The sequence below is a fragment of the Xenopus laevis genome, chromosome 5L, assembly GCF_017654675.1.
Source record: "Xenopus laevis strain J_2021 chromosome 5L, Xenopus_laevis_v10.1, whole genome shotgun sequence".
NCBI classification, from domain to species: Eukaryota; Metazoa; Chordata; class Amphibia; order Anura; family Pipidae; genus Xenopus; species Xenopus laevis.
In genome coordinates, this window is record NC_054379.1 from 128,053,970 (window position 1) to 128,066,867 (window position 12,898).

Genomic DNA, 12,898 nt, shown 5'->3' on the forward strand with positions numbered 1-12,898 from the left:
GTTCTATGTGGTTTGCAAAGTAGTAGGTGAGCTGTTTTTAGCTCCATTTACTGTTCTGCTTATTTCAACAGTTGCACTGCATGGGCCACTAATTACATGCTATCTGATTCCCACCAGCACTGAGACCTCCCTGGCCATTTGGCAATGTAGCCCTGGCTGGCTCTGTTCTGGAGTAGAAAAACAAATGCACGTAGGCTTATAATTTAGCTTAGTGGTTCTCAAACTGTGGCTCCCCTATAGGGGCCCAGTCTGAAGGTCAATAAGGATGAAGCCTGAGGGTAAATACTTATATGCCATCCTGTAAATACCTTGATATATAGGAAAATGAATATTAGTATCATGAATTTCAGCGGGGCACCAAATGTTATACAGCAAAGGGGGGCCAAGGCTTTAAGTCTGTAGACTGTTTTAAGGTCTGATTGGCTGATTGGCTTGGGCTTTTGATGGCTTAATAAAAGCTGCCGCTCACTACATATCTGATATGTCTAGTAACAATGGCTAACAATCTTAATTGCACATTGAACTCATCCCCTGAAATGAACAAGGGGCAGGGCAAATGCTCCACTCAGCCCAATCTTAATTTACCATAAGACAGAATGAAGAATTATGTGACTGTACCAAAGGGGAATGGGGTATATATGGGAAATGTTTAAGAAAGGGCCAGTGCAAAAGGTCCATCCTTAGATACAGCCACTCACGTGTTCCCAACATAGCACCAAGGAGATAGAGAGGGGCAGCATATATATGTATTTAGTATTAGATTAATGGGATGGGTTGTTGCATGTAGGGCATAAAAACATTTATCCATTCCAAGGGTCTATCAGTGATGCCCACCACCCGCAGAGCCCCTTACCTCTCATTGGGTTGCTGCCCTGAGATGCCATATGGCAGCAGCAGCAGAAGGAGGAGGAGGAGGGAGCCAGGGAAGCAGTTCATGTCTGAGCAGCAGCAGCAGCAGCGATCCCAGTGCGACTCAGTAGCACAGAGGCTGCCTGGGCTTTATAAAGAAGATCGCCAGACTCATTCTCCTCTGGGAGGCTCCTTGGCACTAACAGACTCCTGATGAATATCCCATTTGTTCTTGCAGTACTCAGGAGGAGGGGATCTGTTTCTCCCTAAAATCTGATCCTCCCCTCTCCTCCCCCCTTCACTTCTCTTTCAAATGTTGCCATTAACTCCTTCACACCTGTGGGCATGTAATATTGCAAAGGTTGGTCTCCCACACAATGCTGCCCTGCTTGTTATTTATTCCTATAGTCAATTTATTTGGGTAATGCTGCTAGCTGTCTCCTCTTCAATGTGCCTTGTACTGTAACTGACTGCCCTTTGGCTATATCATATGGGAAAAAGTATCTCAGAACTTTCTCAAAGTATTGCAATTATTTCTCTGCCTAAGAGGTGCTTTCTGTAGAGGCTTTTCACTTAGTACAACTACAGTAGCTTTCCAGTAGGAAGTCAGGAGTCACATCTTGTTCTGCTGATGAGAAACTGATATAAAGACAAAGGGGATTTCCTTGTCTAAAGGCCCCCGAGTCGGCTGCTTATTGGCCCATGTGTGGGGCTTCCCCGATCAATATGTGACCGAAAGTCGACAGATCGGGCAGGTTAAAAAATCCTGTCGGATTGCAGTCGCATCTGTGCGTTTATGTGGGCCCACGATCGGATCAGCCCGATATCGCCAACCTCAATGTGGGCATATCGGGGAGAGATCCTATACGTCTATGGCCACCTTAAGGATAACAGAACTGCAGTGATGATTGCCAGCACCAAGCAAACATGTTCAGGCATAATAATTGGGACCTGCGGTTTTCTGATAAGGGATCTTTCTGTAATTTGGATCTCCGTACCTTAAGTCTACTAAAATATCATTGAAACATTATTTAAATCCAATAGGCTGGTTTTGCTTCCAATAAGAACAAATGATATCTTAGTTGGGATCAAGTAGAAGGTAATGTTATTATTACAGAAAAATAGGAAATCATTTTTAAAAATTATAATTACTTGCTTATAATTGACTCTATGGGAGATGGCTTAACTGGAGCTTTCTGGAAAGCGGGATTTAGGATAATGGACCCTATACCTGTAATGTATCAGGCTGGGCATTCTAGGGTTCATTAAAGAATCTGATTTTAAGGACCCAGTCTCCCAAAGACTAGACATATTCAGTGTTAACTGATATATATTTATTTGCAGATCTATGGTGGCAATAAAAGCTGATGGAAGCTTCCCTACTCTGGGGCCAATTAGGGCCCGAACCACCAGGAGATTCTCTGGTTCTCTGGTGCTCTGGCAGATCAATCTGAATCTGTGTATAATGGCATACAGGATTATTACCTAGAGCTGCAGATATCTGTGGGGTTTTTTTTTTGGGATAATAACTTCCGTTTGCACAAACTACATAGGAACTATTCACAATTAGGGGAAATAAGCCACAATGGCGTGTGCTTTGATTTCTATTTCCGCAAAATCATGGAAATGCCAAAATTGTCAACCAAAGAGCATCCTTTACCAAAAACAGCAACTATAGTGTCAAATGTCTTGCATTCTGTTGCAAACAGATATAGACAAAGACTGTCCCTGTAATCCCTATATACTTACAACATTGTGTTTGCTTTATTTGTTAGCAGGTATTTATAGCTTTAACATATTCCACAGAGATGTACAATAAATGGGTGGATACAATGAACATACAGAATACATGCAAAAATAACCAATAAACCATACAGTTGAACAAGGTTAAAGGTATGAGCAGTAACAGTACATGCACAAAGTGCCATACAATAAAAACATCATACAATGCTGGGGACAGGGTCGGACTGGGCCGACGGGTCCCCAGGAAAAAACCCGATGGGCCCCGGCCCAGACCCGCTCCCTGATTGGCTGGTCCTTAAAAAAAAAAAATACAGGCCTACGTGAATACGTGACGTCGTTGTTCGCGCATGCGCAACGTGAGGGCCCCCAGAGGTTTTGAACCTGGTGGACCCCGAATCATCCAGTCCGACCCTGGCTGGGTAACAGGGGTGCTATCAGTGGGCTGTTATGGGGCAGGGCTTGTGAGAGGTGTTGGATTGGTTGTGTGTGTTATGGGCAGGGCTTCCATATACAGTAAGTGGCAATGGCTGGGTGGATCATCACATGATGTTGTAATTTGTGCACAAGGTACGAGTACGAGTCCTGCATGGGTCCAGTTGGGCAGAGCAGTGAAACAAAAGTGATGTCACCATTGATCAGATGTAGCATCAATCCAAGAGCAGATCAACTAGTCAAGGCCAGAAGAGGAACCTGCCTAGGGTGCAATGATGGGTTGGGGGCACTGGGCAGTTACATTTTGAAGGGTCTTCTGCCTACCCCTAGTCGGGTACCCTCTGCCACTCTCCCTCTCGTCACCGTGTTTCCTGCAAATGACCCAGATACCCAGACAGGCTACCCACAGAGTCAGGGAATCGGGATTTTCTTTCATTAAAGGCCATAGCCTCCTGCTGAGAGGACAGTGTTATTCACCGACAAAAGAAAATTATTGTCTCATTAGCAGAAGTTAAGCATATCTTGTAAGAAGAGTTTTCTAGAGGTTTTAGATCTTTTGAGTGCTTATGTAGCATATGTTGTTTATATGGCTTGGTTCTACAGTGCAGAATTGAGGAGACTTGAGGGATCATTAACAAACTCAAATGCGAAGTAGAAAAAAACCCACATGCATATTGCTATGTTTTTACCTACAAAACAACATGTTTTCTGAAAATTCATGTGTAATTGCTGGTGTCCCCTAAGTAGCAGGAACTGCAACTCTTGAATTAACAATATGGACATTTAACTTCTGAGTTGCAGAATTGCTGGAAATGCAGAAGTCAATCTCCAGCATTTATGCAATTCATATGTTTTTCACTGGTACCAATTAGATTCACGTGATTCATATGTTTTACACTAGCACAGTCAGTGGGCACAGTATATTCTTAACTTGTGCTTACTCACATACAAGCCTTCATGTAGTGATCATTGACCCCCCAATATAGAACTGGAGATTATTTTATGGCTATTAGCATTGGTGGTATACCTAGAAGTAAAGGGCCACACAAAAAGATATTTTTAGAGCCCCATAAATATCAGAAGGACAAACTGACATTGGTTAGGACCACCCACTGATCTTTCTTTGTTGATAATATATTGTTTAAGAAATAATTTGGGGTGCAGAGAGGTGCCATGCAACATCTGAGAGAGACACATGGGGCAAATTCACTAAGCGCCGAAGCGCCGAACGCTAGCGTTTGGCATTTTCGTTACTGCGCAAATTCACTAACGAACGCTGGCGTAGTTTCGCTAGTGTTACTTCGCACCCTTACGCCTGGCGAATTTTCGCTAGCGACGTAACTACGCAAATTCACTAACTTGCGCAGTGTACTGAACGCTACCTTTTACGCTAGACTTCCTTCGCCACCTCAGACCTGGCGAAGCGCAATAGAGTAGATAGGGATTGTTTAAAAAAAAGTCAAAATTTTTTCTAAGTCCCAAAAAACGCTGGCGTGTTTTCTACATTATGAGTGATAGGCTGAAAAAGATCGAAAATTTTTTTGGGGCTCCCCTCCTTCCCCCCTACATTTCCTGACTCATGGCAACTTACCTAGACAGTGGGCACATGTGTAGGGCAAAATAAAATTTTTATTTGCTGATTTGAAGGTTTTCTAGGCATTTGTAGTGCTCCTCCATTGAAATTTGAATTTGGCGCCGTATGCAAATTAGCCTTCGCTAGCGTAACTTCGCTTTACATAGCGAATCAACGCTAGCGCAACTTCGCAACCTTACGCTACCCCTGAGCGCAGCTTCGGATTTTAGTGAATGTGAATTTTAGTGAGCGCTGGCGAAACTACGCCTGGCGAAGTGCGGCGAAGCGCGGCGAAGTTGCGCCTGGTGAAACTACGAATGTTAGTGAATTTGCCCCATAGCTTCCATTTGTAAGGCATCCTAATGAAGGTGGGCTACAGTCATCTCCACCCCTGAAATATTTTATTGGAGCTGCATCCCACTAAGTGAGTAAAGTTCCTACACAATATAGGTGAGTTAAATACATTTTATGGTTTCCGGGAACTAGGACAATGTCACATACATTTTTGGCAGTACACCTGGTTTTTATGCAACCAAAATTAGCCTCCAAGCCTGGAATTGAAAAATAAGCATCTGCTTTGAGACGACTGGGAGCAATTGGGTTATATGTAGAATGTACAATGTAGACTAAGGGCTATGTACATGGGGTGTTTTGACTGCTTTGCAAAGACTGATAACAATGTTGGTCAACGTAATCCTGTCGACTTATCACTGCTTTCCAAAGAAATCTATATGAAATGCCCTAATTCCCAGGAACACTGAAGAATGCCCTATTTGCGATTAGTCTAGAAGTGGCCATTGTGAATAAAGCCTTGCCCCCCTTTGTGCTAGGACTGGCTTGTGCGATCTGCACTGTGGCTTTATTTTGCATTTGTCTCTCTCAGTAAATACTGTTGCAAAATTTCTCATTAGGAACAATTTGCAGCTCCGTAGGAAGCCCATGACATTGGAATAAGCAGTACAGAGACACCTGTTTATCCAGCCTCAAACAGAAAAGGCCTGCCGATACCAAACCCAGTAAGCTACACAACATATGTTGGCTCAAACTCTCCCTTAAACAAACAAAGACTCAATAGAAGGGTATAAGAGACCAGTTATTTTACTACCAGTAGGTTGTAGGTGCAAGAAAAACGGCATTTGCTGACACATCGCATGTTAATCTCTTGTGTCTGTGAATCTCCTTCGCTGAAAGTGGTCAATGGCAGGTGTGAATACAGGGCTTCTTTGCACCCCTGAGCACAATGGATGATTTTCTGTGCATTTGTCTCCACTGTTATTAAAGCTGCTGCTGTAATAGAATTTACAGCATATTCAGCAAGGCTTGCAGGTAGTTGTAGTCCATCAGCAGACAAAGAGGCACATCGTGGCAGTCTCTGACTGAGCTCTTATCAGTCCTTGTAGCTGGAATATATTTCTCATCACTGATGTGAGTATCTGAAATTTAGCAATCTCAGAATAAATACAGAATATAGCAGTGACTGAGAAGAATAGTAAATATTAGTTTATAAATATAAACCCTGCTTTCATTTGTCACATTAGAAAAACATAACAAAACCAGAAACAGCAACAGTGCTTGGCAGCCTTCCTCTGTTTTATATTGCTGAGCTGTCTGTTGATGGGTTGCTTGGCCCTATCACTGATCACTCAGGGTTCATATGGGTCAGTGATGGGCAGTATTCCCTCTGGTCTGTGCTTGGAATAAATTAGATTTATGCAGTGGGGGCACAATGATGGAGCACATGCTTTATCTTTGACCCGGGCAGCGTTAAGGCCGCCGTCTTACCTGTATTCCATTTGACCACTCCCACACCCCCTTTCATATCATAAAGATCCCAATAAAGACACTTGAGGCTCAGGATGGAATTCATAGGCCACAGCTTTTATTAAACTTTAATAGATATGTATGTATTAATCACACATAACTGTAACATAACAGTAATTCCCACGGGAATGCTTGCCTAACTGGTTACTCCATAGAGTGACCGGGACACTGCCATGCCGGCCACCCGGGCGCTGCCCTGGATGGGCAAGTAGTAGCAGATGGCCTCACTCGACTTTACCTCCCGGGGCCCTTACACGGAGAGGCACCAACACACGCCACAGATAGGGGACAACAGCCCCATTACCCACACTGGCAAGCATTCCCCCGCCTGCCATAACTAAATACATGCAAATATAACTCCTTCTAAACATAAGGGATGGGAGGGCGGGATGCTGCTTACACCTCGCTGCTAGCTGTAAGATGGATGCCACTGCTTTCCTGCTGGATTCTACTCTGCCTGGTAACCCCTCCTTTTACTACCCCACCAATCATACCCTTTCTAAAGACTAAGGCCTGCCTAACCAGGTCAAAGCTTCCCTCCTTCCACTGTGTTTATCTGGGAAGCCCTATTACATTAAAAAAATGGCCACACTAGAACAACAAAAGTAAAATTGGCATCTGCTTTGACCAGGATGTATGTATATATGTATTTATATAGAACTACATGTGTATACAGCACTGTACAGCAGGACAATGAGTTAAAAGAACAGACCGGATAGGAGGATATTAAGTGCTGTAGTTTACAATGGTTTTCACTGCCTCATAAATTAATACAGTAAGTGCCAAGTCAGATGTTATGAGAGTGCTCCAAGGGGGAGTCTTTGAGTTTAGTTCTAAAGAGACTGAGGAAGGATTCTCTCTGGAGGAGTTCAGGAATGGCATTCCAAATGTTAGGAGCGGTAAAGCAGAAAGGTTTAAGGGGGGAAATAGCAGTAGTAGTGAGGGTGCAACTGAGTGGTGGCTTTGAGAGGTGCGGAGGAGTTGGCCAAGAAGGTATGGAGACACAAGAGAAGAGATGTAGAGAGGTACAGAGGAATGAAGAGTTCTGTAAGCAATGAAAAGGAGTTTATTACAGTATTCTTTGATTTATCAAAAACCATGGTAATAATTTTAGACATGGAGGAGCAACTTTTCTTTCAGATGAGAAGGACAATTCTACCAGCACAATTTGGCTACGGCCAGACTCACCTGGACATAAACCAATATGTTTCTGAGATTTAGACAGACAGACAGATAGATAGATAGAACAGCACCACTCAAATACAAATCAATACAGAGAGGATATGTCTCTGTAATTCAGCAAATACAAATCATGTACCATTCATTGAGTTATCCAATAATACAGCGCACTAATAAAACAGGGCGCTATAAATATGCAGTTTGGGGTACCTTCCCTCAGTAATAAAAACAATGTAAAGCTAACATATAAATTGTATATTTATAATGAGACCAAACTAATAGTGTTCCTGCTATTTTTACAATTAAATAATTAAAATGCTATGGTAATTTATTCTACGAGGAGGCACAAATCTCACATTGTAATCAGTTCTGCCATGGAAACTCTTGAGCAGATACTAAATCGTGATCATCCTTAGGTGACCAGGCAGGTGGGCTGCACTCTATTGGTGTTGAGACTATTGCTTGGTTAATCCATGACACATACAGTCTGAGTCAGATGACGGCTCATAAAATTTCATTATTTTCACCCTTAATCAGTGAAAAGTGGACCTTTGGATTCAGGGATGTCATCTATAAAACGGAATATATGAGAGAAATAGGAGAAAATACAGTATTGGGCAAGCAGTCCATTTAGACATCCTGGACAAGGCAGGTTTCCTACTGTTATGTGCCACTCAATAGGTGTGAACACACAAGCGTTATATGTAAGTTAAGGTGGATGAATTGTTATTGCATTGCCAGTCAGCCCATCTGTAGAGACACATAGAACCATGAATTCACACTGGGCTTTTAGTTGTATCTAGAAGATCAAATGGACATTTTCCACCGTTCTCATCGTGAATTACCTTCTTACTAAACCCCCTTGCCACTGCTCTAAGTCCTCCAAGTGGGCCAGCACTGCTTTAGACCTATTACTGCTGGATACTACATATGTCAGTACAGAGAGAGAATAGTCAAACTGCCATTTATTTAGTACTCTTTATTCATAGTTAAAGTGTAACTGAGAGATCCTGGTTAGTCAGTGTAACATCATAAGAATTTAATACATTTCCTAAATGCTGGATGTGTTTAGTATCTTGACTGGAAGAGGTTTAAAGGCCAGTAACACCAACAAATAAAAGAGTGTTATATGCATTTAAATATAACAAACTGTTATCTTCATAGGTGTACACAGATGTATACAGCACATAGCAGAGAAACTGTATAGCATACAATGGGTTTAGTTCTTACACAGGAAAGGAAACACAGGTCAATTGCCATCCTGTCTGCCGAATAAATTCACGTGCAGGTGTGGAATCAACAGATACAAATTTAAAATGTTAAAAAAAGTATTTTACGTTATTGGTCCTTTAATCTCTGTTCCTTGGCATGTCAGTGTCCTCTGCAGGTGCCCAGTGCTGCCCTCTTGATGACTTCCAGAGCCTGGCAGGGTGCATGGATCAAACAAGAATCCCGCAGGCTTCCACTCTGCCTCTTCACTTTGCCGGGAATCCATGTTTTCTCATCAGTGTGTTTTTGCTTTGTCTTTCTGTTACAATGCACAAACATTTGGCATGGATAAAATAATTGTATCATTGTTCCTATCAATGCATCCTGCATCTTGTTTTTTGAAGAATGAAATATATATATATATATATATATATATATATATATATATATATATACATGTCTGCATGTTTGTATGCATGTGTATTTGCTTTTATATAAGTGTGTGTGTGTTTGTATACATTATGTGTGTACACAGAAATAGGTTTAGGCCTAGCATTATCCCCAACACAAAGAAACCTATGCATCTAACCCACACTACAGTGTACAATGCAGAGCAGCAACACAATATACTGATTATTGTGGATGCACAAATGAATAAAGGTCTCTATGCCACAGCTAAAGGATTATATGGTGACTGCACAAAGGTAAGAGAGAGCCCTGTCCTACTTGTATATAGTGTGTCTGTGTGCTGCTAATACAAAAAGTAATATACATCGAGTAAAATAAAAACTTTCTTAAGATTAACTTGATCTCTGTTGGATTTACCAGTAATCCTGCCTATCCATAGTTTCTATCCGATCTAGAAGTTTAAATACACATTTTTAACTGGTAAAGAAAAACCCGTATTACTTAGCAGTGTCAGAAAGGCTACGGTGCCTGGGGTCTGTATATCTTCAGCAACGGAGGTGGGAAGGTTGACAGTATAGAAAGATCTGGCAGATCCCATTGTACTGGTGCTACTGAAGGCGAACCCTGATACAGGTATAAGATACATTATCAGGAAAACCTCAGGTCCTTAACATTCTTGATAACAGGCCCTATACCAATACAAAGGATAATTTCATCAAGAAGCACTTCTGCCCTCTTGTGGGATGAATCAGAATGACATAAGATGACAGATGCAAGGGCTCATTAACAAATAGGCAAGGTTGTATTTATATACAGAAGCTCAAGGGGCTGTTCCTAGGGCAGCAGAATTAGGAGAGCAGACATCAGGTGCCTGCCGGACGCAGAGATTGCAGTCCAATTTGGCATGAGATTTGGGGAGCTATCTCGTCATCGGGCTATTGGTGCATGCACAGTATGGAAACTCTACTGTGACTCCATTGATTGCCAAAGGGGGCTAGGTGCAAACCACAAACCATAACCTCCTCTTTCTAGCAGTCATTATAGGTGCAGTTCCCAAAATGGAATGCAAAAACTGCACCTTTTTCTGTACACATCATTGCATACCAGCATGGTGACATATTGGCTCCAGGATGTGCAAGCTAGGAGAGTTGGGGGACACAAAGGCGTCCTAAAATTACCGCCAGCATGAGCAGGGGTGCAATTGCCTAGTGTACTGGATCTGATGGGCGCATTGTTGATCCCAAGCCTTGCTTGTCACTTTGTTTATTTTCTTTGTCTGCTCCATCCTGATTTACAAAATGAACCCATTTTAAACGTAAGCTTGGGACACTTATATGGGCCCCACTATTGCTATGCTGTATTTGGAACCTGTTCATCAAAAAAAAAAAACATTTGTATTTAGTGTCACAAAGGAGTCTGTAAAGTGAAGGATGGGAGTTAGTCCCAGACTGTGCTGGAGATACATATGGTAAATTGAAGTAAAATTGCAAAGCCAGCATCGGTTTAGCTGTATTATTTATGTTAGCTCCCCATTTCTGGGAACAGGAGATTAAAAAATGATAATATATCTTATATGGTCTGTGTCATAATGAAAATTTGGACTCCGCAAGGAAATACTTTCTACTGCAATGCAACCACAAATAATGCTGTAATTCATTTCTGGCACCTGCTCTGCAGAGCATATACACCTGGGATCTAGAATACACATATTGGAAGCTGCTAGTATCCACTTACAGCAATTGTTCAAGCTATTTATAGGGAAATAAAGACTCATTTATAATTGAGTCAGTAATGAGAAATCTGCATTATCTTATCATCTTGTACCTTATTAAAGTTAAATATATGTGCTTCATGCTCCCGCATTAAACAAAAGGCATTAACTAGATACAGACGTTTATCCCAATGGATGGCAGCTTTATAACGAGAAAACATTTCATATTACAGGTATGGAACCTGTTATCCAGAATGTTTGAGACCTGGGGTTTTCTAGACAACGGATCTTTCGATAATTTTGATCATCATACCTTAAGTCTACTAGAAAATCATGTAAACATTAAATAAAACCAATAAGATGATTTTGCTTCCAATAAGGATTAATTATATCTAAGTTGGGATCAAGTACAAACTACTGTTTTATTATTACAGAGAAAAAGAAAATATTTAGTAAAAATTTGGATTATTTGATTATAATGGAGTCTATGAGAGACGGCCTTTCCATAATTCAAAGCTTTCTGGATAATGAGTTTCTGTATAATGGATCCCATACCTGTATTTGCAATAATAAACAGAATAGGATGCCATGGATTCGTTTTTATCAGTGATCTCTTGCACCATTCAAGGGGTTATTTACAAAGCAAGATGCAAATCGTTTTGCATCAGAAATGTAAAATAGAGACCTATGTGTGAAATACAGTGCTGCCTGTATTTGGCAGAACTGTATCCATAAGGGGTAGTCAGAGGGAGGCACATAAGTATCCACCCTGCAGCCCTACCCTTAATTGTACATCATTCAGAAACACAAGTTACGGAGAGCAAGTGAGCATGCCCTGCACCCTGTAGGTTTCCATACTGTTGTGCTCCTTATTGTTCTAGCACTTGTTTCTGGGGTCTTAGTAAATGACCCCCTCTACAGTTTCTTGCGGAGGTTCAGAAGAATGACTGTTAATAAATACATTACTAACCATTCTCCAAGACATTGTAAAGGGGGTTATTTACTAAAACCCCGGGTGCAAGTGCTAGAACAATTAGGGGTGCAAAAGTGCTGTGAATACCCTGTTACACTATACCTTCACTCTGAAGTAGGAGAATGATCCTAAACACAAGACCAAAGTAACATTGGAGTGGCGGCCTTTATAAGAAGGTGAATGGCCAGCAACGGCCAAGTTAAAGCTCTGGTCTCAGTGAAGCTCATAATCAATTTCTCGAGCAATGCAACATCAGAACATATTTCTTCTGAACATTTCTTTCTATGAATGTACAGTCAGAGGAACTGAGCAGCAGGAGACACTGTTGTTAAAATATGTTTTATCAAGTAGCAAACTGCATAATAGCTATGTAAAAAGCATTGCAAGTGTTTACAATTTTGTATTCATTTTTGTAAGGTTTTCATATCCTTTAAAGGGACAGATCCAGACATCAAGCTCACGGAAGTTTGGTCCTTTTCCAGCAGAACAGCTATTGCTTGTACACAGGGTCGGACTGGGGGGCCCGGGCCCACCGGGACTGCTGACCAGGGCCCCCTCGTCCCCCTCCTGTGATGCACTGTGCATGGAGGCGCACATGCGGACACGGCACCCCACAGTGCACATGCACATATACCGCCACTTAACGCGCATGCGCACATGGCGCTGCACGCTGCTGAAAATACTTGTACTAGAAAAAAAAAAAACCAAGCATCGGGAGAGGGGGTCTGGCCCATTAGGGTCGGGGCCCACTGGGCTTTTTCCTGGTGTCACGCCGGGCCAGTCCGACACTGCTTGTACATGTGGATAGATCAGTTACACTTTATTTCTATTTTATTTAGCCTTTAAGTTCTCCCACAACCCCATTTGTATCTTTGGGGCAGATTCACTAAAGGGCGAAGTGGCCATTGCTACCGAAAATTCGCCAGAAATACCATTAGCAGGGACATCACTAATTCACAAACAGGCCTAGAGCAAAAGAGTACATCTCTAACAAAGTTTC

At 41.9% G+C, this 12,898-nt stretch overlaps 1 protein-coding gene across 1 annotated transcript in view; it reads right to left on the minus strand.

Moving 5' to 3' along the window:
* pcolce2.L (procollagen C-endopeptidase enhancer 2 L homeolog) overlaps nucleotides 1-1,088 on the minus strand; it is a 41,643-nt gene extending 40,555 nt beyond the window's left edge. Inside the window, exon 1 of the mRNA XM_018263818.2 lies at nucleotides 854-1,088. Within this exon, the coding sequence (XP_018119307.1) occupies nucleotides 854-936 (83 nt within the window). The 5' untranslated portion in view covers nucleotides 937-1,088. The remainder of the gene's footprint in view (nucleotides 1-853) is intronic.
* Nucleotides 1,089-12,898: the final 11,810 nt, after the last annotated feature.